The 25248-nt window shown below is 30.9% G+C and overlaps 3 protein-coding genes across 3 annotated transcripts; 1 reads left to right on the forward strand and 2 right to left on the reverse strand.

The window, feature by feature from the left end:
• Nucleotides 1–1151: 1151 nt before the first annotated feature.
• Nucleotides 1152–2244, reverse strand: LOC139875973 (3-oxoacyl-[acyl-carrier-protein] synthase, mitochondrial-like). The gene is made up of 6 exons (XM_071863269.1): nucleotides 2113–2244; nucleotides 1933–2004; nucleotides 1775–1837; nucleotides 1495–1646; nucleotides 1297–1428; nucleotides 1152–1206 (listed from the first exon to the last, which is right to left on the reverse strand). Exons 1-6 carry the CDS (start codon nucleotides 2242–2244, stop codon nucleotides 1152–1154), a joined length of 606 nt encoding a protein of 201 aa, XP_071719370.1.
• Nucleotides 2245–14170: 11926 nt separating this feature from the next.
• On the reverse strand, nucleotides 14171–16389 carry LOC139875974 (plant UBX domain-containing protein 7-like). The gene is made up of 7 exons (XM_071863270.1): nucleotides 16323–16389; nucleotides 16094–16170; nucleotides 15456–15583; nucleotides 15213–15343; nucleotides 14932–15123; nucleotides 14639–14889; nucleotides 14171–14176 (listed from the first exon to the last, which is right to left on the reverse strand). The coding sequence occupies exons 1-7, from the start codon at nucleotides 16387–16389 to the stop codon at nucleotides 14171–14173; spliced, it is 852 nt and encodes a 283-aa protein (XP_071719371.1).
• A 5699-nt stretch (nucleotides 16390–22088) lies between these two features.
• On the forward strand, nucleotides 22089–24251 carry LOC139875975 (uncharacterized). Its single transcript, XM_071863271.1, has 3 exons — nucleotides 22089–23007; nucleotides 23119–23468; nucleotides 24156–24251. Exons 1-3 carry the CDS (start codon nucleotides 22089–22091, stop codon nucleotides 24249–24251), a joined length of 1365 nt encoding a protein of 454 aa, XP_071719372.1.
• The last annotated feature ends 997 nt before the right edge of the window (nucleotides 24252–25248 follow it).

Consider the following 25248-nt stretch of genomic DNA (forward strand, 5'->3'; position numbering starts at 1 on the left):
AGAAAAAAAAATATATATAACAGATTAAAATAAATAAAAAGCAGATAAAGAATATGGAATGCAGTTATGGAATCACGATGGCTAATAAAATACTGATAGTGTCATTACCTAAATTAGGTTTCAATCGTGTTCCATTTTAATACTACTGATTAAGAAAAAATTTATATTAATAATAATTATATTAATAATAATAATCCTAATAATAATAATAATTATATTAATAATAACAAGTAATAATATTATTAATGATAATTATGTAAATAATAAAAATAATGATAATAATATTAATATGTCAATAAAAATGATAATTTTAATTATAATTAATAATAATGATAATAATAACTATAAAATGTTAATTTTATTATTATTAATGCTAATAATAATAAATTATATTATTTTTATACAAGATAACTATAATAATAAAAATGATAATAATTTCTGTTGTTGTTATATAATAATAATAATAATAATAATAATAATAATAATAATAATAATGATGATTTTTATGATAATGGTCATAATAATAATAATAACAAAAACAATTTACATGTATATATACAAATATAGGGTAGTTGATATATATTTAGATTGATAATGTATCTTATTTACAAATAGTTGTTCGTGAATCGTTGGAATTTGTTGAGGTTAGGTTTAAATTTAGTTAAAAAAATTTCGGGTTGTCATAATACATGTTAACGTATATTCATATACAAAGTGAAAACTGAAAATCTTCAAGCATACTATCATACTATAAAAAAACTTCATCACCTCCTACCTCATACGAAGGTTATTCGACACTCAATGGGGGCAATGCATTCTAAAGGTAACATCTTTGGCCCAAGTGCTTCTAACTTAATTTGAAAACATGCCAAACGGGTTTAACTTTTCGAAAGTAACAAAATTATACTTATTAATCACACAACTTCCTAGATCTTTTTTTCTTATGATACAGTATAAATTTTTAACTTAAAACTTATTACGAAAAAGTTCTATCTTCAGTTAATAAACCTAAACATTTTTTTGTCTAACCAACCAATTATCAGTGGCACTAAGAACTATACTTTTGACCCACTACCCATCCCACCTGACCCATGGATCGTGCAAACTTTAATGCAATTCTTTTCTAAACACAAGGATTGCATAAAATATATCTATACGCTAAAATTACTCACTTCTAAGACAAGAGCACGTGCACCTTCTCCTATGCTGCATTCAAAAACATGTTAGAAATGAGTCATACTACTCATTGCAAAACCTTTTTCTTATGCTATAATTATATATATATTATTAACTTACACAAATCCATCTCTATCACAATCAAAAGGCCTTGAAGCTTCTTGAGGGGTTGAGTTGTACTTTGTAGCTAATGCCCTTAACCTGATTTCAATAGATTGTATCCCATTAGTCCATATTGGTGACATAATCAAACTATAACATAAAAAAAAAAATAACTCTAAGATCATTGAGTTATCAAATAAAGATTTTAATTAATACCTGGAGAACCCAGTTATAGATAATGCATCAATGCTGGCTTCTGTTCCTCCGTCCACCATGACATCAGCATCTCCAAACTGAATCATTCTCGCTGCATCACCTATTGAATTTGCCCCTGTCGCACAAGCTGTCACTGCAGCATGATTGGGTCCCTAAGTTTTAAATTACTTCATTTTACACAAATCTTATAACTTTACAACAGCTGACATTCACAAAAAAAAAGAAGATCAGTTTATTTACTAATGATCATACACAACTGAAAACCATATTTCATGCTTACATGACCAGACGCCATGTTGATCAATATCCGAGGCACAAAAAAGGGACTAAGACAACGTAATCTCTGGATTAGAAAGCAGACAACAATCATCGTGAAGTTTAATATTAATTTTTTCATAAAATGAAAATAATAATTGAAAATAATTTACAAAAGCAAACCTTTTCACAGATCAACTGTGATGCATCAAGTATATCACCCATGCTTCCAATTCCTCCACCTATAGAAACTCCCTGAGTTCGTCAAGATATAAACTTTAATAACTATCATAAATCATAAATAATACTTATTACTCCATAAGATAACAAAATTAACATGAAAAACATATATGGGAAAAATACGGTTTTCTCTTTGTCCTCCTGCTCAGATGGAATCCAGTTTGCATCTTTAAGTGCTTCGTCTGCTGCACAAAGTGTACAACTGAGTATCTTGATCAAATTATACAACTGAGTATCTTGATCGAATTCATTCATTTTTAAGTCTTGAATAGATAATGCCCTAATTCCACTTTCACCTTTTATTAAACGATTGCATGTAGTTTCAACTCCACTGAAAGGACCCGTCCTAATCCATCCGGACGAAGTCCATATCGATTATAAACGTTTCACAATAGTTGATTACATCGCGAGGTACTTGACCTCTATATGATACATTTTACAAACGTTGCATTCGTTTTTGAAAATACAATCTTTCATTTCATCAAAAGTTAACGGCATGCATACCATTTCATAATATATCTAACTATAATTGACTTAATAATAACTCTAATGAACTTGACGACTCGAATGCAACGTCTTTTGAAATATGACATGAATGACTCCAAGTAATATCTCTAAAATGAACAAATGCACAGCGGAAGATTTCTTTCGTACCTGAGAATAAACATGCTTTCAAGTGTCAACCAAAAGGGTTGGTGAGTTCATTAGTTTATCATAAATAATCATTTCATAATTTTAATAGACCACAAGATTTCATATTTCCATTTCTCATAAACATACGTCCCATGCATAGAGACAAAAATATCATTCATATGGATTGAACACCTGGTAACCGACATTCATAATTTGTATATAAGAATATCCCCATCATTCCGGGATCCTCCTTCGGACATGATATAAATTTCGAAGTACTAAAGCATCCGGTACTTTGGATGGGGCTTGTTGGGCCCGATAGATCTATCTTTAGAGTTCGCGTCAATTAGGGTGTCTATTCCCTAATTCTTAGATTACCAGACTTAATAAAAAGGGGCGTATTCGATTCGATAATTCAACCATAGAATGTAGTTTCGATTACTTGTGTCTATTTCGTAAAACAGTTGTAAAATTTACGCATGTATTCTCAGCCCAAAAATATAAAGGGTAAAAAGGTAAATGAAACTCACGCATATAAATATTGTAAAACAGTTAATAAAACATTTGCATGTATTCTCAGCCCAAAAATGTAAAGAGTAAAAAGGGGCAAATGAAACTCGCCTAATGTATTTTGTAGTAAAAATACACATGACGATATTAAACAACTGAATAACGCAGGGTTGGCCTCGGATTCACGAATCTATATCATTTGTATATAAATTAAAATATATAATCGTAATCGAACAAGTTTATATATTATATCTTAAATTATATCTTATACTTATTTAGTTTGTGTATATCTTTAAAATGCTTAATATATATATATATATATATATATATATATATATATATATATATATATATATATATATATATATATATATATATATATATATATATATATATATATATATATATATATATATATGGTTATTATTATATTTAAAATCATTAGTTGATTATATGTAAGTATTTATATAATTACTATTAATATGTTTGATATATTGTATATAAAATATTAATGTACTTTTAGTATATATAAAGAGTATATTTTATGTACAAAATATTTATATGTTAAAATGATAGTTTTTATAACAATGATTTACTCATAATAATATTAATAATCTTATTGATAATAATAATACTAATATTAGTAATGTTATGGTTTAAAATGATACTTAGGTTAATAATAACAACAATACTAATAATTACAAAAATGATTAGTCAGTAACTCCAATAATAATAATATTATTCATATTGGTGACTATAATCGTAATTCGTATTACTAATAATAAAGATAACTAATACTTTTATTAGTAATAATAATAATAATAATAACTATCATGTTAGTCCTAATAACAATTTCTAATAATAACATTGATAATTCTATAATTTTAATCATAATACTTTTAAATGGTATTGATAGGGATAATAATAATAATAATAATGACAATGATAATTATAATACATTAATAATACAATAAAAGTAATCATAGTAATAATGGTAATACTTATAATACTAATTGTAATGGCAATTCTAATAATTATAATGATAATACAATTAGTATTAGTAATACTTTTAATTCTTGCAACTATGATATTAATAATTAAATACTATATCACTAATAATAACAACAATAATAATAATAATAATAATAATAATAATAATAATAATAATAATAATAATAATAATAATAATAATAATAATAATAATAATAATAATAATAATAATAATAATAATAATAATAATAATAATAATAATAATAATAATAGAAAAAGGAAACTACCTTAGAAACAAAAAGAATGCACCAAGAAAGGATCGAACCCGAGACCTCCTGCTCCCCGACAAACACCCATGACCATCCGGCTATTGCCGGTTTTCTGATTTAATACCGTATCCAATATTATTTAACCCAATTTCCTTCCTGACTTCTCCTTCTTCTTCTTTATAATCCCAAAATCGAACCAGTTCAAGCTTAAAATCAGATTAACAATTTCGTTCTTTCATTTAAGATTTGTAAACAATAAAAACAAATTTAGAGAGATTGTTATTCATAAAAAAAAATTAAAAAAAAATTAACAGAATCCAACAGCTACTCTCGTTCGCTGTTCGATGAGTATATCAAAAAAAAATATATATATAGATTTTACAAATGAGAACGATTTAGATAAAACTTTCAACACAATTTGTGTTTCAAATGGCTCCTATAAACTATTTGACATGTCAATTAATCCTAAAACATAACGGAACAATCGAATTTTATCAAGAACATAATGTTTGACTTTTTATTTCTAAACCTTGACTTCGAAAATTATGACTCAATAAGATGATTTGGTATTTGAAATTTTGCAGAAACATTAAATGGAGGATTCTTAATCTATCTTCATTTTTAGATTTGAAAGTTAATTTCGAAAATTGATCTTTGATTGAGAAGGTGAAGAACAGATGACGGCTAGAAAAGAAAAAAAAATAAATAAATAAATCAGTTTCAGTTTTGCTATTAATCTCTGATTCGAAATTTATTGGAAGGGTTATTGAGTGGGTAAAGTCGACTGAGTTGTTGATAATTCAACAATAGCTGAGATAATATCAATAAAAAAAATCAACTAAAGAAGATCACAGAAGAAAAGTAATTACAGTTGAAATTGACACCAAACAGATTTTGTTTGGATCTGTGAGTCCAAAACGAAATGAAGAATTATTTAGAAAATGTACAAAGTAAAAGAGAATTCGATGGAGACAGTTAACAGCCTGGTACGATTTTATTGACAGAAAATCAAAAGTAAATAAAGCAGGTGACATGTAAAGGAATTTGAAGAAAAAAAATACACATATCTTTATTCTATAATTAATATTACTAAAAATAACAATATTACTTTTAATAATATAATTAACTATAATATTAATAATAATTATAATTATATGAATAATAATAACCATAATATTATATATAAATTAATAATAATGATGCATATAAAAGTAATAATAATAATATGATGATGTTGATAATAACAATATATATATATATATATATATATATATATATATATATATATATATATAATAATGACTTTTATTAGTTATGTTATATCAAGTATATTATATAATAACTTTTATTAGTTAAATTTTATATATAATACAATATAATAATGATTACACATAGAAATCATATATTTATATATAATTTCCTTTTTATAAATTTTCTTTTATCTTGTGTATTATTTTACATAATTAACTCAAATGATAAACTTGTATTTTATTTTACTTACTTATTATTATTTAATATATATACCTACATTTATATATCTATAATTATTTAATTGTAACCCCTAATTCGTGAATCGTCGAAAGAAGTCGAAGGTTAAATGAATATATGAAACAGTTCAAAATTTTTGGGATTCAACCTAACAAACTTTGCTCATCGTGTCGGAATCATATAAAGATTAAGGTTTAAATTTGGTCGGAAATTCTCGGGTGACTACAGTACCTACCCGTTAAAGAAATTTCGTCCCAAAATTTGAGTGAGGTGGTCATGGTTAATAATAAAATTGTTTTCATGACGAATATGAGTTGATAAATAGAGTTTTATCATCATTGAGTTTTGTGGATAAAACAATTCGATTATTCGAAGAGTACGAATGAAGCTATTCACAAAAGAATGAAATGAGAAGCAAAGATTTATTTTTAACTTTTGACGTAATCAAGTTTGAATTCCGAAATTCAAGGGATTTAAAAGAAAATCTTGAAGATCTATAAGATCTGATTCTTCAGGATTTACGGAACTTAAGATCTCTTTAATTAAATACGATGATCTGCCCCGATTACTACGTCTGATATTTCCTTTATAAATTTACCTTTTCCGTTCCATTTGTTTTCACCACTTCTATACTCAATTCCCAAATTCAAAAGATTTATGAAAATGCTTAACCCTGTTCTGATCCTTGTTCTTATTCTAACTATCGCAATGATTGTTCTTCTTTTCCAACTCCCACCTGAAGAATCTGTTTATTTCTATTATGCTCTAGGGATTATTATATTTATAATCCTCCCGTGTCTTTATATTGCTATACGTACTAATATCCACGGTTTGTAATTTCTGGGTTGTTGTTGAGTTTTATGTCTTCCCTTTTATTTCAATGTCCCTGCTTCTGTCTCCTATAATCATTGTCATCCATAGTTAATGCCCTCTCTTATTTGCTGCTATTTATACCCTTTTTCTATTTCGGAGCTTCATGCTTTTGTTTACTTTTCGCAAGTAACGGTCCAGAATTCATAGGTATGGAGTTTCGAATTATCATAATATACAAGGTAGAAAGGAAAGGTAGTAGCACGATTTGTTTTGTCAAATTACCTGAATCACTGAGAATAGAACTATCAAGAATATATTTTCTTGATATGTTCAAGAGTTAAGGACAATGAAAGAGTTATGTAACATGGCACATGATGACGTTATAATCTGTGAATCATCGCGTCCCATTAGAAACTCAGCACGACTTACTGTAATATAATCACGTTGATTAAGTGTCATTATATTATACTAACTCATGCATCAGTTCCCAACATTACTTCAATAACATTCATATTTTAAGCTCGAAAGTTTACAGAATATAGAAACTAACAGTTTCTATATGATGTAACACTGATAGCACGAAGAGATTAATGATTTCAGATAAGTATAGTTATGAAAATATCTTCAGAAATATGGAGGATATTTATAATGAAAGATAAGATAATATCTTTGAATATCTAATATCAGAGGATGATAGAAACTATTGTCTGCAAGGGTTTAGAGTAAGGAGTAAGATATTCGCTAACGACTTCTGCAGGCATTGAATCATTTGGATTCTTTGAAGTTAAACTTATTCTTTGTGATTTGTCCACGGTTTCCTTCATAGTTTCGCATAATCCGTTTTCCAGTTCCAACTTTTCTGAGCTTTTCCGACATACTATTCTTTATCATCAAACTTCCAGCGATTAAGGTCGTTTACGGTTGCCTACAGTTTCTGCTGCTTCATTCAGCTTTTTCAAAGTTCAATGTATTAATTCGTAGGCTGGGTGCATTTCAAAATTTCAGAATTAGAATTCGTAAATCCAGGAGATAGAAGTTATATATATATATATATATATATATATATATATATATATATATATATATATATATATATATATATATATATATATATATATATATATATATATAAATTGTTGTCGTGGAATCGCTGAGAATTTTGAGATTATCGATTGATGCATTTCGGTACTTGGTATGGTAATTATTGTTACAAGATACCGATGATTTCATGATAAGACTTCAATAGATAAATATATGGAGTTCATGATAAGACTTCAATAGATAAATATATTGATTTGTCGTAGAGATTTGAGCCAAGGAGCAACGAGGTTGCTGGTACGTCTGCTGGTAATATAGTGCAATAAAAGAATTCTCCGGTATCAAAAGGGTAATCGTATATATCAGGATTATAGTAAGGCTACTTCAAATGAAAAGTCGAAGTTGACTTGCTGGAGCTGTGACAAAATTGGCTACTTTGAAAAGGGATCGCAAAGTTATTTTTGCTAATAAATGCCAAAGGATCTGATGCAACTACTTGTTAAACTTTTACTCAGTTGCCGAGAGTTTCTCAGGTGCATAACTATATGCATAAATTTTTCCTTCCGTAGATGAAGTGCGGTTGATTCATCCTATCGATTGAGGTGTTTTCAAGAATCATGAAAGGTTTGAACGCAGATTATAATTGTCAAGATTTAAATGAGGTTTAAGATAAAATCAAGTGGCAAACTTGAAGAATTGTTTAGTTTCATATGTTATAAACAATATTTTAATTCATTTTAATTGTCCAATGTTATTAGTCCACGGTCGATAGTCCACAGTTGATAGTCCAATAATTCATATATAGTTTAATATATAACATTCGAATTAATTAATACGTGCCGTGACCCGTATACGTCTCAGACTCGATCACAACTCAAAGTATATATATTATTATAGAATCAACCTCAACCCTATATAGAGAACTCGATCATTACTGCATATAGAGTGTCTATGGTGATTCCAAATAATATATATAGATGCGTCGATATGATATGTCAAAACCTTGTATACGTGTCCCGATATTTAAAGTGTGTAAAATAAATAACAGAAATTAAATAACGATAAATAAAGTGCGTAAAGTAAATAACAGAAATTAAATGACGATAAATAAAATTGCAAGAATGTAAATTGCGATAAATAAAATGTAATACGGAATTAACAGTTAGCTAGGAACAGTTAGCTGGAAACAGTTAGCGTGGATTCTTAACAAAAATTTTCATATTGTTAATTAGTATGTTTCTAGTCAATTTTTATTGTGTCCATTATTTCTTCATTATGCCACTTGTGGGATTCTGATAGGTCAAAATCCAAATATGAAATTGAATGAAAATGGTTATTCTGCGGTGAATGGATACGTATAACGGTGGTTGTAAGTAGGATAGTAAATGACTGTTGAATTAGATTCGAAGAATGTACAGTTTAACTTATTAATGTGAAATCTAATTATTCCTCGGGTATTACCTACCCGTTAAAATATTTTCACCATTAATAATTTGTACGAAAGAATTTTTAATTACAATCTTTATGAAAATATACTTACATATATATTCTCTTCAGATGTAATCATGGATTTAATGAGTTAATATGATATTAATCTCATTTGATTTACCGTTTAAACAAGAATATAAAATCTCTAAAACATTAGAGATTACATAATCGCCATGTCGAATGAAGATAATTAATGTAGAACGATATGTAGTATGATGATTATAATCGAGGTACAGAATGAGATGTTGAAGCGTGTGTTGTTGATGGTACAGGTGTTGTTACTGATGGTACTGTTGGTGCCGGTGATGTTGCTGAAGCTGGTATGTTTTGCACCATATCTTACAAGGCTACAACTCGGGCGCGAAGCTCGTTGACTTCTTCTATTATACCAGGATGATTGTCGGTTCGGACGAGCGGATGAATGAGGTTTAGATTCTGAGATAGTATATAATCGTGACGAGATACTCTGGAAATGAGAGAGAAAATGGTGTCTCGAACAGGTTCGCCGACAAACGCTTCAGGTTCATTGTCAAAAGGTGAATTCGGTTGGTGGAAGGGATCGCCTTCTTTGCGTTTCCATTGATTAAGTAGACTACGAACCCATCTCCAATTCGTCCAGAATAAATGATGGCTAATTGGTTGATCCATTCTGGTCACACTGCTTCCGGAGCTTATGTGAACATCGATGTCGGAATAATTGTCGGAATAACTATCGGAATAGCTATCGGAATCTGAGGGACTCGAAATGGTTGAGGGATTCATCTCGTACGATCAGATGAAGGATTTTCGATAAGAAATAGATTATAGGATGTAGATTAGTACCCCGCAATACATAATTTACATATGCATATATAATTACTAAAATCCCATAAGTTACGGAGGAATCTACGGAAGTTGTCAGGCAAAGGTAACAATAACAGATACGCTAAGATATGAATTTATCTATACATTGTCTATGCAATTGAGGCAGTAAGACGTGTCTAGACTTTAAGGATAATAAGCAAATAATTTTTCGACACTAAATGATAAGCAAAACTTTTGACATGCAGACACGGTCGAAGTCCAGACTCACTAATGCATCTAAACAACTATCAGTTAGACACACTAATGCAAGACCTGGTTCGCTAAGACCACCGCTCTGATACCAACTGAAAGGACCCGTCCTAATCCATCCGGACGAAGTCCATATCGATTATAAACGTTTCACAACAGTTGATTACATCGCGAGGTACTTGACCTCTATATGATACATTTTACAAACGTTGCATTCGTTTTTGAAAATACAATCTTTCATTTCATCAAAAGTTAACGGCATGAATACCATTTCATAATATATCTAACTATAATTGACTTAATAATAACTCTAATGAACTTGACGACTCGAATGCAACGTCTTTTGAAATATGACATGAATGACTCCAAGTAATATATCTAAAATGAGCAAATGCACAGCGGAAGATTTCTTTCGTACCTGAGAATAAACATGCTTTCAAGTGTCAACCAAAAGGGTTGGTGAGTTCATTAGTTTATCATAAATAATCATTTCATAATTTTAATAGACCACAAGATTTCATATTTCCATTTCTCATAAACATACGTCCCATGCATAGAGACAAAAATATCATTCATATGGATTGAACGCCTGGTAACCGACATTCACAATTTGTATATAAGAATATCCCCATCATTCCTGGATCCTCCTTCGGACATGATATAAATTTCGAAGTACTAAAGCATCCGGTACTTTGGATGGGGCTTGTTGGGCCCGATAGATCTATCTTTAGAGTTCTCGTCAATTAGGGTGTCTGTTCCCTAATTCTTAGATTACCAGACTTAATAAAAAGGGGCATATTCGATTCGATAATTCAACCATAGAATGTAGTTTCGATTACTTGTGTCTATTTCGTAAAACAGTTATAAAATTTACGCATGTATTCTCAGCCCAAAATTATAAAGGGTAAAAAGGTAAATGAAACTCACGCATATAAATATTGTAAAACAGTTAATAAAACATTTGCATGTATTCTCAGCCCAAAAATGTAAAGAGTAAAAAGGGGCAAATGAAACTCACCTAATGTATTTTGTAGTAAAAATACACATGACGATATTAAACAACTGAATAACGCAGGGTTGGCCTCGGATTCACGAACCTATATCATTTGTATATAAATTAAAATATATAATTGTAATCGAACAAGTTTATATATTATATCTTAAATTATATCTTATACTTATTTAGTTTGTGTATATCTTTAAAATGCTTAATATTTATATATTTAGTTATATTAATATATATATATATATGTATATATATATATATATATATATATATATATATATATATATATATATATATATATATATATATATGGTTAGTATTATATTTAAAATCATTAGTTGATTATATGTAAGTATTTATATAATTACTATTAATATGTTTGATATATTGTATATAAAATATTAATGTACTTTTAGTATATATAAAGAGTATATTTTATGTACAAAATATTTATATGTTAAAATGATAGTTTTTATAACAATGATTTACTCATAATAATATTAATAATCTTATTGATAATAATAATACTAATATTAGTAATGTTATGGTTTAAAATGATACTTAGGTTAATAATAACAACAATACTAATAATTACAAAAATGATTAGTCAGTAACTCCAATAATAATAATATTATTCATATTGGTGACTATAATCGTAATTCGTATTACTAATAATAAAGATAACTAATACTTTTATTAGTAATAATAATAATAATAATAACTATCATGTTAGTCCTAATAACAATTTCTAATAATAACATTGATAATTCTATAATTTTAATCATAATACTTTTAAATGGTATTGATAGGGATAATAATAATAATAATGACAATGATAATTATAATACATTAATAATACAATAAAAGTAATCATAGTAATAATGGTAATACTTATAATACTAATTGTAATGGCAATTCTAATAATTATAATGATAATACAATTAGTATTAGTAATACTTTTAATTCTTGCAACTATGATATTAATAATTAAATACTATATCACTAATAATAACAATAATAATATTAATAATAATAATAATAATAATAATAATAATAATAATAATAATAATAATAATAATAATAATAATAATAATAATAATAATAATAATAATAGAAAAAGGAAACTACCTTAGAAACAAAAAGAATGCACCAAGAAAGGATCGAACCCGAGACCTCCTGCTCCCCGACAAACACCCATAACCATCCGGCTATTGCCGATTTTCTGATTTAATACCGTATCCAATATTATTTAACCCAATTTCCTTCCTGACTTCTCCTTCTTCTTCTTTATAATCCCAAAATCGAACCAGTTCAAGCTTAAAATCAGATTAACAATTTCGTTCTTTCATTTAAGATTTGTAAACAATAAAAACAAATTTAGAGAGATTGTTATTCATAAAAAAAATTAAAAAAAAATTAACAGAATCCAACAGCTACTCTCGTTCGCTGTTCGATGAGTATATCAAAAAAAAAAAATATTGATTTTACAAATGAGAACGATTTAGATAAAACTTTCAACACAATTTGTGTTTCAAATGGCTCCTATAAACTATTTGACATGTCAATTAATCCTAAAACATAACGGAACAATCGAATTTTATCAAGAACATAATGTTTGACTTTTTATTTCTAAACCTTGACTTCGAAAATTATGACTCAATAAGATGATTTGGTATTTGAAATTTTGCAGAAACATTAAATGGAGGATTCTTAATCTATCTGCATTTTTAGATTTGAAAGTTAAATTCGAAAATTGATCTTTGATTGAGAAGGTGAAGAACAGATGACGGCTAGAAAAGAAAAAAAAATAAATAAATAAATCAGTTTCAGTTTTGCTATTAATCTCTGATTCGAAATTTATTGGAAGGGTTATTGAGTGGGTAAAGTCGATTGAGTTGTTGATAATTCAACAATAGCTGAGATAATATCAATAAAAAAAATCAACTAAAGAAGATCACAGAAGAAAAGTAATTACAGTTGAAATTGACACCAAACAGATTTTGTTTGGATCTGTGAGTCCAAAACGAAATGAAGAATTATTTAGAAAATGTACAAAGTAAAAGAGAATTCGATGGAGACAGTTAACAGCCTGGTACGATTTTATTGACAGAAAATCAAAAGTAAATAAAGTAGGTGACATGTAAAGGAATTTGAAGAAAAAAAATACACATATCTTTATTCTATAATTAATATTACTAAAAATAACAATATTACTTTTAATAATATAATTAACTATAATATTAATAATAATTATAATTATATGAATAATAATAACCATAATATTATATATAAATTAATAATAATGATACATCTAAAAGTAATAATAATAATATGATGATGTTGATAATAACAATATATATATATATATATATATATATATATATATATATATATATATATATATATATATATATATATATATATATATATATATATATATATATATAATAATGACTTTTATTAGTTATGTTATATCAAGTATATTATATAATAACTTTTATTAGTTAAATTTTATATATAATACAATATAATAATGATTACACATAGAAATCATATATTTATATATAATTTCCTTTTTATAAATTTTCTTTTATCTTGTGTATTATTTTACATAATTAACTCAAATGATTAACTTGTATTTTATTTTACTTACTTATTATTATTTATTATATATACCTACATTTATATATCTATAATTAATTAATTGTAACCCCTAATTCGTGAATCGTCGAAAGAAGTCGAAGGTTAAATGAATATATGAAACAGTTCAAAATTTTTGGGATTCAACCTAACAAACTTTGCTCATCGTGTCGGAATCATATAAAGATTAAGGTTTAAATTTGGTCAGAAATTCTCGGGTCACTACATCCACAACCTAATGGTGTAACCATTCCTAAACCTAACAGCAATTCACAATTAAACACAATCATTCAGTAAGTTTATCGGTTCAAAAAACAACCTCTACTAAACTGTCATCACATAAAAATATCAACGTGGATAACTCGTTTTGGAGAGAATTGAGAGGAAATTACCAGTGACGACAACTCTTCTTTGAGGGAAAAATGGAGGTGGATTGAATACAAAAAAAATTAAACACTAATGGGTCATCCTTGTCATCCTTGTCTTCCTTTCTAGGCAGCAATACTGCAGATGTTAGATTATCATCGTTACCAAATTATAATTTTCTTATAAGATAAATTGATATTGATATTGATACGTAATATTTATAAAGCTCGAGAGAAGACAAAAAGAGATTGATCGTAGCCTGGAACTGTGCCCAATTTGTCACCTTTCTCTATACCAACATTTAAGAGGAGGAGGGGGGGGGGGGGGGGGGAATACCAAAACTAAAAAAAATTACCTTAAATGGATCAGTGCGTAAGAAATTTCTTTGAAGCCTTCGTCCATCCGAAAGACGAATCCCGACCCGACAAAGCAAGTTCGCATCGCCTTCAGGTTCTTCAGGCAATGGTGGATAAAAACACTCCTCTTTCTTCGAAACTTTTTCAACGACTCCTGAGTCTTTTAAAGAGTCTTCATGGCTATCGTTCATCGTTCCCATCGATAATTCTCGTGTCAGCCTCATTTCATCATCATCTTCAAGTCTTTCATCTGCAATTATAGGACCTTAAATTATTACATTCTCAAAAGAACCATTAAACAACAATTCAACAGGAGGACGGTATAAGGATGCAAGGTTGTGATTATCTCCAGAAGCTTCAGTTGCTGATGTGGACCCCTTTTCTGCTTCCCAAACTCCCGGTTGTTGCGTCATTTCCTCGTCAGAATTTGCGAACGGGAACTGGTGCATCGAGTTCATGTTGATACACTCCCAATCTTGATGCTCTACAGATATAATAAATAAAACGAATAGATGAATAAGTAGGGGGATTCAATGATTCATATAAGCAAAAAGATGAAACCGAAAGATAAACCGAGCAAAGTAACATACCCATACAACACTAGAGAGTCATAAAGGACATCCCTTTTAACTGTTAAAGGCGCGCGAACCTCGTTGTCACTATTTCCTACGATATTTTCAACCGCCATGTCATTGTTCCCCCACCTGTAGTAAGAACACGACCCTCGATTTAATAAAATTAACCAAATAAACAGAATTTAAAAGAAAACACATGTACACTCGCTTCATTAAGAACTTCCTATATACGGTAACTTACCCCGAACTTTGAGCTGACGTGAATGCTTTACTTTCCAACGGTGGAACGTGCGAAGGTGCTGTAACAGATCCAAACTCATTTCCTGCATAAAAGAGCTGAATAGCATCTTCAAGTTTCCAGCTTGTTGCCTGAACGTTAAAAATTTACGCCATCTTTATACATCTTTCAAGGAAAAAAAAATATAACCAGGCCAAAAGAAATAAAAAAGATACATAATTGTTATATTCTAAAATGATTATGTCACTTCCAAACCACATTTGTTTTTAATTCTAATACCAATTTTCTGTAAATGACCACAAAACAACAAATGTATTACCCTTAGGGCTACCGTTAAGGTGCTAGAAAGTGTTGTACATCACGGTTAATAATTATATTTAGGGTGATGGTTAATCAAATGTATAACACTTAGATTAACACTTAAAGACTCAGGAAGGTGTACGGTAACTGAACTAATATACACCTGAAGTAGCATAACCCTAATGGCATGGAGAAGGAAAAAATACAAGCTTTTCTATACCTAAACAACATTAATAACAACAAAGTTTAGGTTATCCCAAAAGGGAGTAGATTTATGAAATAAAAACTCGGATTATAAACATAAAACTCGAATAAATAATCAAAACCAACATAAAAGAAACCTGCAAAAATTGTTTATCAGTATCTGCAGTCTGACCAACTGCAACTTCAAGAAATAAAGAAACCATTGTTTGTTGGTCTGTAGCAGACATAACTCCACCAACAAAGTTGAAACCCTGATGGGTTCTTCATTTTCAATCAAATATACCCGATTTCCAAAATTACATTCAGAACACTAAAATTCAATCCAAAATCCGAAAATTCGAATAATAAAATGTAAGCTTTAGTTACCTTCCAACCCTATTTGGTGGCTAGATGGGCTCCATTTTGTAACGGGATCTGGTTGGTGCATCTCCATTGTGAACACAGATATATACAAACATATAAATTTACAGACACATAATCAAAAAAATAAATAAATAAAAATTACACTGAAATTAAGAGAAAGCCTTTGAAGAAGAAGCCACAATCAACAATAATTGATGAATAACTGAAATTAATTGAAAAAAAGGACGCACCTTGGAGACGGATGAACCCTAATCGAAGTAAACGACCGAACACCACTCAAGAATACAAAAAATGACGCGTGTTCTTTCACTACCTGTAATCGATCTTCGATTTGCCATCAGATCAACCAAAGTCAAAATAATTTACGTCTCCTTTATTCTTCTGAGAAGAAGCAATCACAAAATCAACATTTTCTGGTTGAAATTGAGAAAGAGAAAGAATGAGCAGGGTTCTGAGAAGAAGCAAAATTGAGAAAGATAAAGAATGAGCGTTGATGAAGATATGGGCAATTGCAATCAGTATGGCAATGGGTATGGAGGAACGGTACCTTTCTACAACCCCTCACGCTAACCACCGGCCAATTTCTTCCTTTTTTTTAAGTGTGTGAAAATAGTGTGTGAAAAGTGTGTGCAAATCGTGAGCAGTGAAAAATAGTGGAAAACAGCTGACGTGGAGCAATGGGAGTGCTGGGATTTTGGCTGCTATTAGTATGTGTATAATAATTACTAGCTCAAAAAGGTTGCAAACCAATGATTTCGGACCCAAGATTGGATCAAGGAGAAGTAGTCTGTTCTTCATATGGACAACAATCCTCCTGACCTACCATTTGACTCGGATTGGGCTACATCGAACATATGATGTTTCCAAAAGGCATTGAGTGTCGGTTGCGATAAAATCTTAACCATTGTATCCTGTGATGCCAAAAAATTGTATTTGAAATCGATAAACCAGGGACCCCACCATGTTTCCTCGTGATTATTACCGAGACCACGGGTGTACCACGAGGCGAGCCTCATGGATTTTGCTCAGTGTTAGGTGCACTATCAACTTTCATGCTCTCCATTAACACCCCAAAATTAAAAAGCTCCTCTTTGAAAGTTAATTTTTTCGCCCTAAATTGAATTCCATTGATTTTACTTTTTTTGTAAGTAGCTTCATTCCCAACAATGTGGTTAATCTCGCTTATGGTATCAAACATATCGGACACAATTGAAATATCTTTGACCCATTTGTTTCCACTTTCAAGATTAATTTTCATGTCACTTTGGGTTTTGGAAGTTTAAACAGGAAGGATAGGGTTATCTGTGGGGATACAACGAGTTCTAATTTTTTCACAAGAAGATTTACAGCTACTTCCAATACATTGATCCGTTGAAGAATCGATTTGCAGGTTGTGAAACTTTATCAGCAAACTAAGAGACTGGATTGAGAAAGGAATTGTTTTTTGGAGGAGACTTGTTCAAATTGAATTGGGAATTAGGACAGTTTTTTGGTGATTTTTGTATAAGGATAGGGTAGTCATTTTTATTTAAAACAAATGACTTTTCTTGTATAGTGGATGTAGCAGGTGAAACCTCCTCAAAAGTTGACTTGTCATGTGCTTTTGCTGTACTTTTTGAAGAAAATAAAGAGGCCTTGATCTCCTTTTCTGACTTTATGACCGTTTCAGATTTATCCCTTTGGGATCTAACTGCCCTGGTTACCTTCTCAATTGAATTGTGAATCTCTTTTTGTTTAGTTTCTATTTTTGAGGTGAATGACTTTTGTGGAGTTTGAAATTTCAAATTATCTACACCAACGTAAACCTCACCCTCCTCCCTTTGAGTTTCCTTTTCCAGTGAATTAAATTCCGGTGCCGGATTAACATTGATAGAATTTTTTTTAGATCATCTAAAGCTTTGAGTGCCAAGTTTAAAGCTTCATTATATTCTTCGATAATATTATCACCGATTGATTCGATCAAATCATCTTCAATAACTTCTTCAACCCATAATTTGCAGTTAGAGAGGTTCTCTATGTTTGCCCATTCGTACTTGTTAATCAACCCAGGATCATCAGTTTCAATCAATGCGTGCATAACATCAGTTCGTAGAAGTCTATGTGATAAAGTATCAACATGAATTACCCTTCCAAAGGATTGAGCAACATCCATTGTGCTGTTTTATAACAACCCTCACTTTTTCGACTTCTAAATTTACTGAATTAACCTTAGGGTTATCTGCCTGACTATATGTATTAAGTGTTGTTATATACAATTAAATATTGACCGAATAGTAATTTTTAGTCAACAACGTACGCTTAAATAAATAATATATTATTAATTTATATAATTTGACATAATTTAACTAAGTATATAAACTTTGTATCAGTTTTATTATTTAGTTAATATATTATATATTTAACTATATAATAAATCCAATTATATATAAATGTAATAATATTTACACACTTACTAAAACTATAGTTTAATAATTAAAATCATAATTATTATTAAAAATACAAAATACCGAATTATTTATTATTTTTATGCAAAATTCTTATTTATTAATTAAATAAAAATAAAAATAAAATATTGACAAATATTCTTGGAAAAGTACTAAATCAATTTGTTTATTTAAAAAAATAATATATATATAAAAAAATCCTTAAAATAAATAAATTTTAAAAAAAATAAATAAATTACTTTTTAATTAAAAATTATAATGGAAAACTATTTTTATTATTTTATTTTGTGCATTATCCCATTACCTAACATTTAATACTTTTGAATTTTAAAATTACATTAAAAATTAAAATATTTCTTTTTCTTTTAATTATTTTATTCTTTTTACCTAATTTTTTTAAGTATAAATACTCCTCATTTCTCATTCAAACTCACACCAAAATTTCTCTCATTCTTTCTTTGAAGAATTACTACTAGTAAGTATTCTTTTCTTACTTTTTATTTTTTGCTTTTTACTTTTTACTATTTACTTCGGTTTATTGTTTTACCGAAACATGTAAATAATGTTATAAATTATATGCAATTAAAATTAAAATAAATAACATGTTATAATTAGTAATATATGTTACTAAAAATTATAAAAGTATTTTTATGAATTAATATATAGGAATTATAATTAAAATCGAATTAATGAATATATATGTATATACGCACCTAACGTGAAGGTTATAACTAAAGATAGCGTACAAAGACTACAAACATCACCACTACTTGTGGCCTAGGGTGATCCTTGTTACCATTATGGGACGCTTGTGGATCTCGAATTCCAAGACTTAGATTCTGGTCAAGAGATCCTGGGCCGCTCGGTAACAATAGATCATTCGAGTGACTTGCATGTTAGCAATGAAGTTTGGGCGAGATTGTACAATATCTTTGTTAAGAATTATAACCCGAACATTCTTAAACTAGAAACTTTTGAGAAATAGGAACTTTTCTCGAAACCTTCACTGTCAATATAGTTGCAATATTAATAAACATACTTTATGTCAAGTTAGACATTAACTAATCAAACGTTATACCTCTAGGTTGATATCCAGATCACTTACTTGCTTTACTTTCCTTCTTGCGTGGAATACTTCAACCGCTATTTAAGGTGAATTTCATAGCCCCGTTTTTACATTTTTATGTTTTTACATTGGGGTGAGACACATGCTTTATTTTAAATACTTTGACATGCTAGACACAAGTACAAACTTATTATGCAACCAACATGAGTATTTTATTATGCTCATTTGAAACATACAAATCCCTGCTTTGTAATATCATTAATTGCTAGATGAATTAAAGTGGCAAACGGAATTATTATAGATAGCGCTATTGGGAGTAACGTCCCGTACTGTTGACCTCAGGTCAATTGGTGGTATAATAATGATCTCGACAATTACATATGTATTGTTACAGGGTAAAATCGTTTAGTTTTGATATTATACGCTCATGGCATACTTTTGATATACATGATATATCGACTTTATTTAAATCTTGTGGTCTAACAAACTTACTCAAAATTAAACCTATGTTATTCACTCAACCTCGTGTTGACTTTTTAAGCATGTTTGTCTCAGGTAATTAGAAGCTGTTGATGTGCTACTTTGATGATGATTGCTTGCTATGCTTGGAGTCTTCATGCATTACTTATCATTCCATTTAAAAACATTTAATGCTTTGTTCATTCAATAAAATGTAATGACTATTTATCTTCCGCTGCAAAAACTCAATAAAAGTTATATAAAACGTCTCATATAGAGTCGTTCTAGTTATACAATTGCTTGATTTGATATAATTAGTCACAAATACCCCCGGCCCTATTTGGGGGTGTGACAGATTGGTATCAGAGCAGGTTGTTATAGAGAACCAGGATTGCATTTTATGTGTGCCTTATGTGTTAGCTAGGGTGCCTTAGCAATCTTTAGGACTATAGCCTTTCCTGCTTTAGTTTTAATTGCCTATTCCTTATTATCTTGCTATCTGTTATCCATACATCTACTTCTTGCCCTACGTCTTCCTTAGAACGTTAACCTTATTTTGTTTCGAAGAAACATGGTTCACGACGAATCAAGCAACGCGATTACAAACGTCACCTTGACATCTCCCTAATTCCAACAACTGCTGGCTGCGGCACAAAGCAATGGCAACAACAGCGCACCGCAAAATCTTCCGACTATTTATTCATATCAGAATTTCATGAACGACCAGCTCCCTACATACAAGGGTATTGAAAGACCTGAGTTTGGGAACATGGAAATGGTAGATGCTAATCTCATAAACTACACTAACCGATTCCAAGAATTTGCTTTCATGAATCCTCACATGACTACTCCCGAGTATCTAGGGATCCAACACTACAGCAATGGGTTACCTGATGGCCTTCGAAGGGGCGTCGCCGTATTAAACCCAAGGACCATACAAGAAGCCATTTGTATGGAAAACCAGCTAATTAACAAACCTGGGAGGAAAGGAGATTCTAAAAGAAAGTGGGAAGAGATAGAGCAAAAAGACTCTAAGGGTAAACCCGACAAACGCTATAAAGGAACCATTCCTTGTTGCCAAAGGTGTGAGAAACATCACTTTGGGAGATGTAACGCTGTGTGCTCCAAATGTATGAAGGTGGGTCACATAGCCAAAAATTGTAAAGTTACGATTCCCTCAACTCAAACTTCTGCAACCAAAGCTAATGCAACCATTCCTACTTGCAATATATGTGGAGGAGTAGGCCACTACAAGCATTAATACCCTAATGGGAAAAAGGATCAACACAAACCCTCCATTTTAAAGAAGGACTGATAATCCTCAGAATTTTCGTTTCGTCCATTATGTCTATTTCATTTATGTAAAGGCATTGCCTACCGTACTTCTCATTTCCTTTGTGTAATAAGGATGATTTATCCATTCATTGTTAATAAAAACTTAAGTGGTTATATATCTTGACTTATCTTACCTTAGCCATATGTGTGTGATTATGTGATTATTATTAAAAATTATATTTATTGCACCATAACTCTTCAACTAATACTGTAATTATGTATTGAAGAACAATGGCTGGAGGACGACAACCAAATGACAACACCAACACTCCTAACGTTACTCTCACAAATAAACAATTTCAACAACTCCTTACTGTCGCTCAAGGTAGCAACAATAATCAAAACAACAACAACAGAAACCGAAACTCTCCGAACTCATGCTCACATAAAGAATTTATGAGTTGTAAGCCACCAAGCTATAAAGGAACCGAAGGACCAATTGAACTAAACCGTTGGTTTGAAAAGATGGAATCTGTGTTTCGTCTGTGTAACTGCGGTGAAGCTGATAAGGTCAAGTATGCTACTGGAACTCTATCTGGTGGAGCTTTAACTTGGTGGACTGCATATGCTGGTACAGTTGGATGGGCTGCTGCTTTAGTAATACCCTGGGAAACATTAAAAACCATGCTGGCTGGCAAGTATTGTCCCAGGAATCAAGTCCAAAAATTTGAAGTCGAATTCTGGGAGTTAAGAATGAAAAATCTTGAAGTTAAGGAATACAACAATCGATTTCTGGAGCTAGCTGCTTTATGCCCAAGTATGGTTACTCCTGAGAGCAAGAAGATTGAAAAGTATATCATCGGTCTTCCTCCTCAGATTCAGGGGAATGTTATAGCTGCTGGTAAAGAAACCATTGAGGCTACGATGTTGATGACTCAAAATCTGGTTATGGCTGCTAGAAGAAATGCCAAGGAAAAACAAAACGAAGTGAAGACTACTGATAACAAAAGAAAGTTTGAGCCTACTCAAGGTTCAGGTCAGAATTCAAACAAGAAAGTTGGCGATACTACAACAGGTGGTTATGCTGGTAAACTTCCCTATTGCTCCAGATGTGAAAAACATCACAATGGGAAGTGTAATATTCAATATGGAAACTGTAAGAAGATGGGTCACCTGAGCAAAAATTGTAGACTTCCTGCTGTTACAACATATACTCCTGCAACTAAAGACAAGCCCTTTGTTCCTACTTGCTATTCTTGTGGTGAAATAGGACATACAAAACCCAATTGTCCTAAGAAGGAGGATATCACTAAGAATGCAGATGCTGGAAAGGCTAAAGGTCGAGCATTTGTCATGAGTGCTGAAGAAGCTAGGGACGACGAGGACGTCATCACTAGTACATTTCTTATCAACAACTGCTATTCTTCTGTTTTATTCGATACTGGTGCTGATAGAAGTTATGTGTCTACTGAATTTTGTGCCTTATTTGACGAGGAACCCCAAACCTTAGACACTAAGTGTCTTGTGTAAATGGCCAATGGTAAATTTGTAAAAGTTGACCGGATCTACAAGAAATGTAATATGACTCTAGCGAATAAAACCTTCAAGGTTGACTTATTGCCTGTTGAACTAGGAAGCTTTGATGTAGTCTTAGGGATGGATTGGTTATCCCCGATGAAAGTGGGTATCCAGTGTTTTGATAAGACAATTAATATTCCTCTCGAAACTGGTGAAATTCTTGTTATCCAAGGAGATAAGAGTGGTTCCAAACTTAATCTTATCTCATGCATCAAAACCCGAAAGTACCTTATGAAAGGATGTCAAGCCATTTTGGCTCACATAAAGAGTGTCAAGCCAGATGAACGGCGTATTGAAGACGTTCCTGTTGTTAAAGACTTTCCTGAAGTTTTTCCTGATGAACTCCCTGGTCTTCCACCACAAAGACAAGTTGAGTTTCAAATCGATTTGATCCCCGGTGCTGCCCCTATTGCAAAGGCACCATACCGGCTAGCTCCATCAGAAATGAAAGAGCTATCTATGCAACTACAAGAGCTTCTGGAGAAAGGATTCATTCATCCTAGCTCATCACCGTGGGGAGCACCTATATTGTTTGTCAAAAAGAAAGATGGTTCAATGAGGATGTGTATCGACTACCGCGAACTAAACAAGTTGACCGTCAAGAATCGTTATCCTCTTCCTAGAATTGATGACTTGTTTGATCAGTTACAAGAATCAAGCATCTATTCCAAGATTGACCTGAGATCTGGATATCATCATCTTAAAGTTAAGGAATCCGATGTTTCCAAGACTGCCTTCCGGACTCGTTACGGACATTATAAATTTTTGGTAATGCACTTTGGGTTAACTAAATCTCCTGCTGTGTTCATGGATCTCATGAACCGTGTATGCAAGTCTTATCTTGATAAGTTTGTGATTGTTTTCATCGGTGATATTCTCATCTACTCTAAGAGTGAGAAAGAACACGAACAACACCTCTGACAAATTTTGGAGTTATTAAAGAAGGAACAGTTGTATGCTAAGTTCTCCAAGTGTGAGTTTTGGTTAAAGACTGTTCAGTTTTGGGGCATGTAGTTGACAGTAATGGAATACATGTCGACCCCGCGAAGATCTCGGCTATTCAGAACTGGGAAACACCTAAGAACGCGAAACACATTCGTCAGTTCCTAGGACTTGCCGGTTACTATCGAAGATTTATCAAAGATTTCTCCATTCTTGCCAAACCACTCACCAAGTTGACTCATAAGGATAAGAAGTTTGAGTGGTCTATTGAACAAGAATCTGCGTCTCAGACCCTGAAAGAAAAGTTGACTACCGCTCCAATCTTATCACTACCCGACAGAACTGAAGACTTTGTAGTCTATTGTGATGCTTCAAACCAAGGTTTTGGGTGTGTGTTAATGCAACGCCAGAAAGTCATTACATATGCATCCAGACAATAAGGAAGCATGAGAAGAACTATACTACCCACGACTTGGAACTAGGAGCTGTAGTATTCGCATTAAAGATATGGCGACACTATCTTTATGGAATAAAATTAACCATATTCACCTATCATAAGAGTCTCCAACACATCTTTGATCAAAAACAACTGAACATGAGACAAAGACGTTGGGTCGAATTACTAAATGACTACAACTGTGAACTCAAGTACCATCCTGGTAAGGCAAATGTTGTTGCTGATGCACTTAGTTGAAAGGATCGAGTCAAGCCTATCCGAGTGAGAGCTTTGAATATGATCATTCAAACAAATCTGACAGCTAAAATTCGGGAAGCACAACTAGAAGCTATAAAGCAAGAAAATATCAAACATGAAGGACCTTCAGGATTTGAAAACCAATTACAAATCAAGGAGAACGAAACACGGTACTACAACAACCGTATCTGGGTTCCTCAATTCGAAAATCTGCGAAAGCTAGTCTTGGATGAAGCACATAAGACTAGATATTCTATTCACCCAGGCTCTAGTAAGATGTATCACGATGTGAAAGAATTTTATTGGTGGCCTAATCTGAAATCTGATATTGCTGAATATGTGAGCAAGTGTATTACTTGTTTAAAAGTTAAGGCCGAGCATCAAAAGCTGTCTGGTTTACTACAACAACCGGATATTCCGCAGTGGAAGTGGGAATGTATCGCTATGGACTTTATTACTAAATTGCCCAAG

The sequence above is a fragment of the Rutidosis leptorrhynchoides genome, chromosome 11, assembly GCF_046630445.1.
Source record: "Rutidosis leptorrhynchoides isolate AG116_Rl617_1_P2 chromosome 11, CSIRO_AGI_Rlap_v1, whole genome shotgun sequence".
Lineage (NCBI taxonomy): Eukaryota > Viridiplantae > Streptophyta > Magnoliopsida > Asterales > Asteraceae > Rutidosis > Rutidosis leptorrhynchoides.

Excerpts from the sequence above, each read along its gene's own strand:
- LOC139875973 (XM_071863269.1), bottom strand. The coding sequence starts at position 2,244 with ATGAATGAATTCGATCAAGATACTCAGTTGTATAATTTGATCAAGATA. Across the intron at positions 1,838-1,932 it reads CACAGTTGATCTGTGAAAAG|AGATTACGTTGTCTTAGTCC; the intron begins GTTTGCTTTTGT and ends TTTCTAATCCAG. Across the intron at positions 1,647-1,774 it reads TCAACATGGCGTCTGGTCAT|GGACCCAATCATGCTGCAGT; the intron begins GTAAGCATGAAA and ends TTTAAAACTTAG.
- LOC139875974 (XM_071863270.1), bottom strand. The coding sequence starts at position 16,389 with ATGGAGATGCACCAACCAGATCCCGTTACAAAATGGAGCCCATCTAGC. Across the intron at positions 16,171-16,322 it reads CCACCAAATAGGGTTGGAAG|ACCAACAAACAATGGTTTCT; the intron begins GTAACTAAAGCT and ends TGTCTGCTACAG. Across the intron at positions 15,584-16,093 it reads CTGATAAACAATTTTTGCAG|GCAACAAGCTGGAAACTTGA; the intron begins GTTTCTTTTATG and ends TTTAACGTTCAG.
- LOC139875975 (XM_071863271.1), top strand. The coding sequence starts at position 22,089 with ATGGAATCTGTGTTTCGTCTGTGTAACTGCGGTGAAGCTGATAAGGTC. Across the intron at positions 23,008-23,118 it reads TTCTGTTTTATTCGATACTG|TTGACCGGATCTACAAGAAA; the intron begins GTGCTGATAGAA and ends AATTTGTAAAAG. Across the intron at positions 23,469-24,155 it reads TTGTTAAAGACTTTCCTGAA|TTGACAGTAATGGAATACAT; the intron begins GTTTTTCCTGAT and ends TGGGGCATGTAG.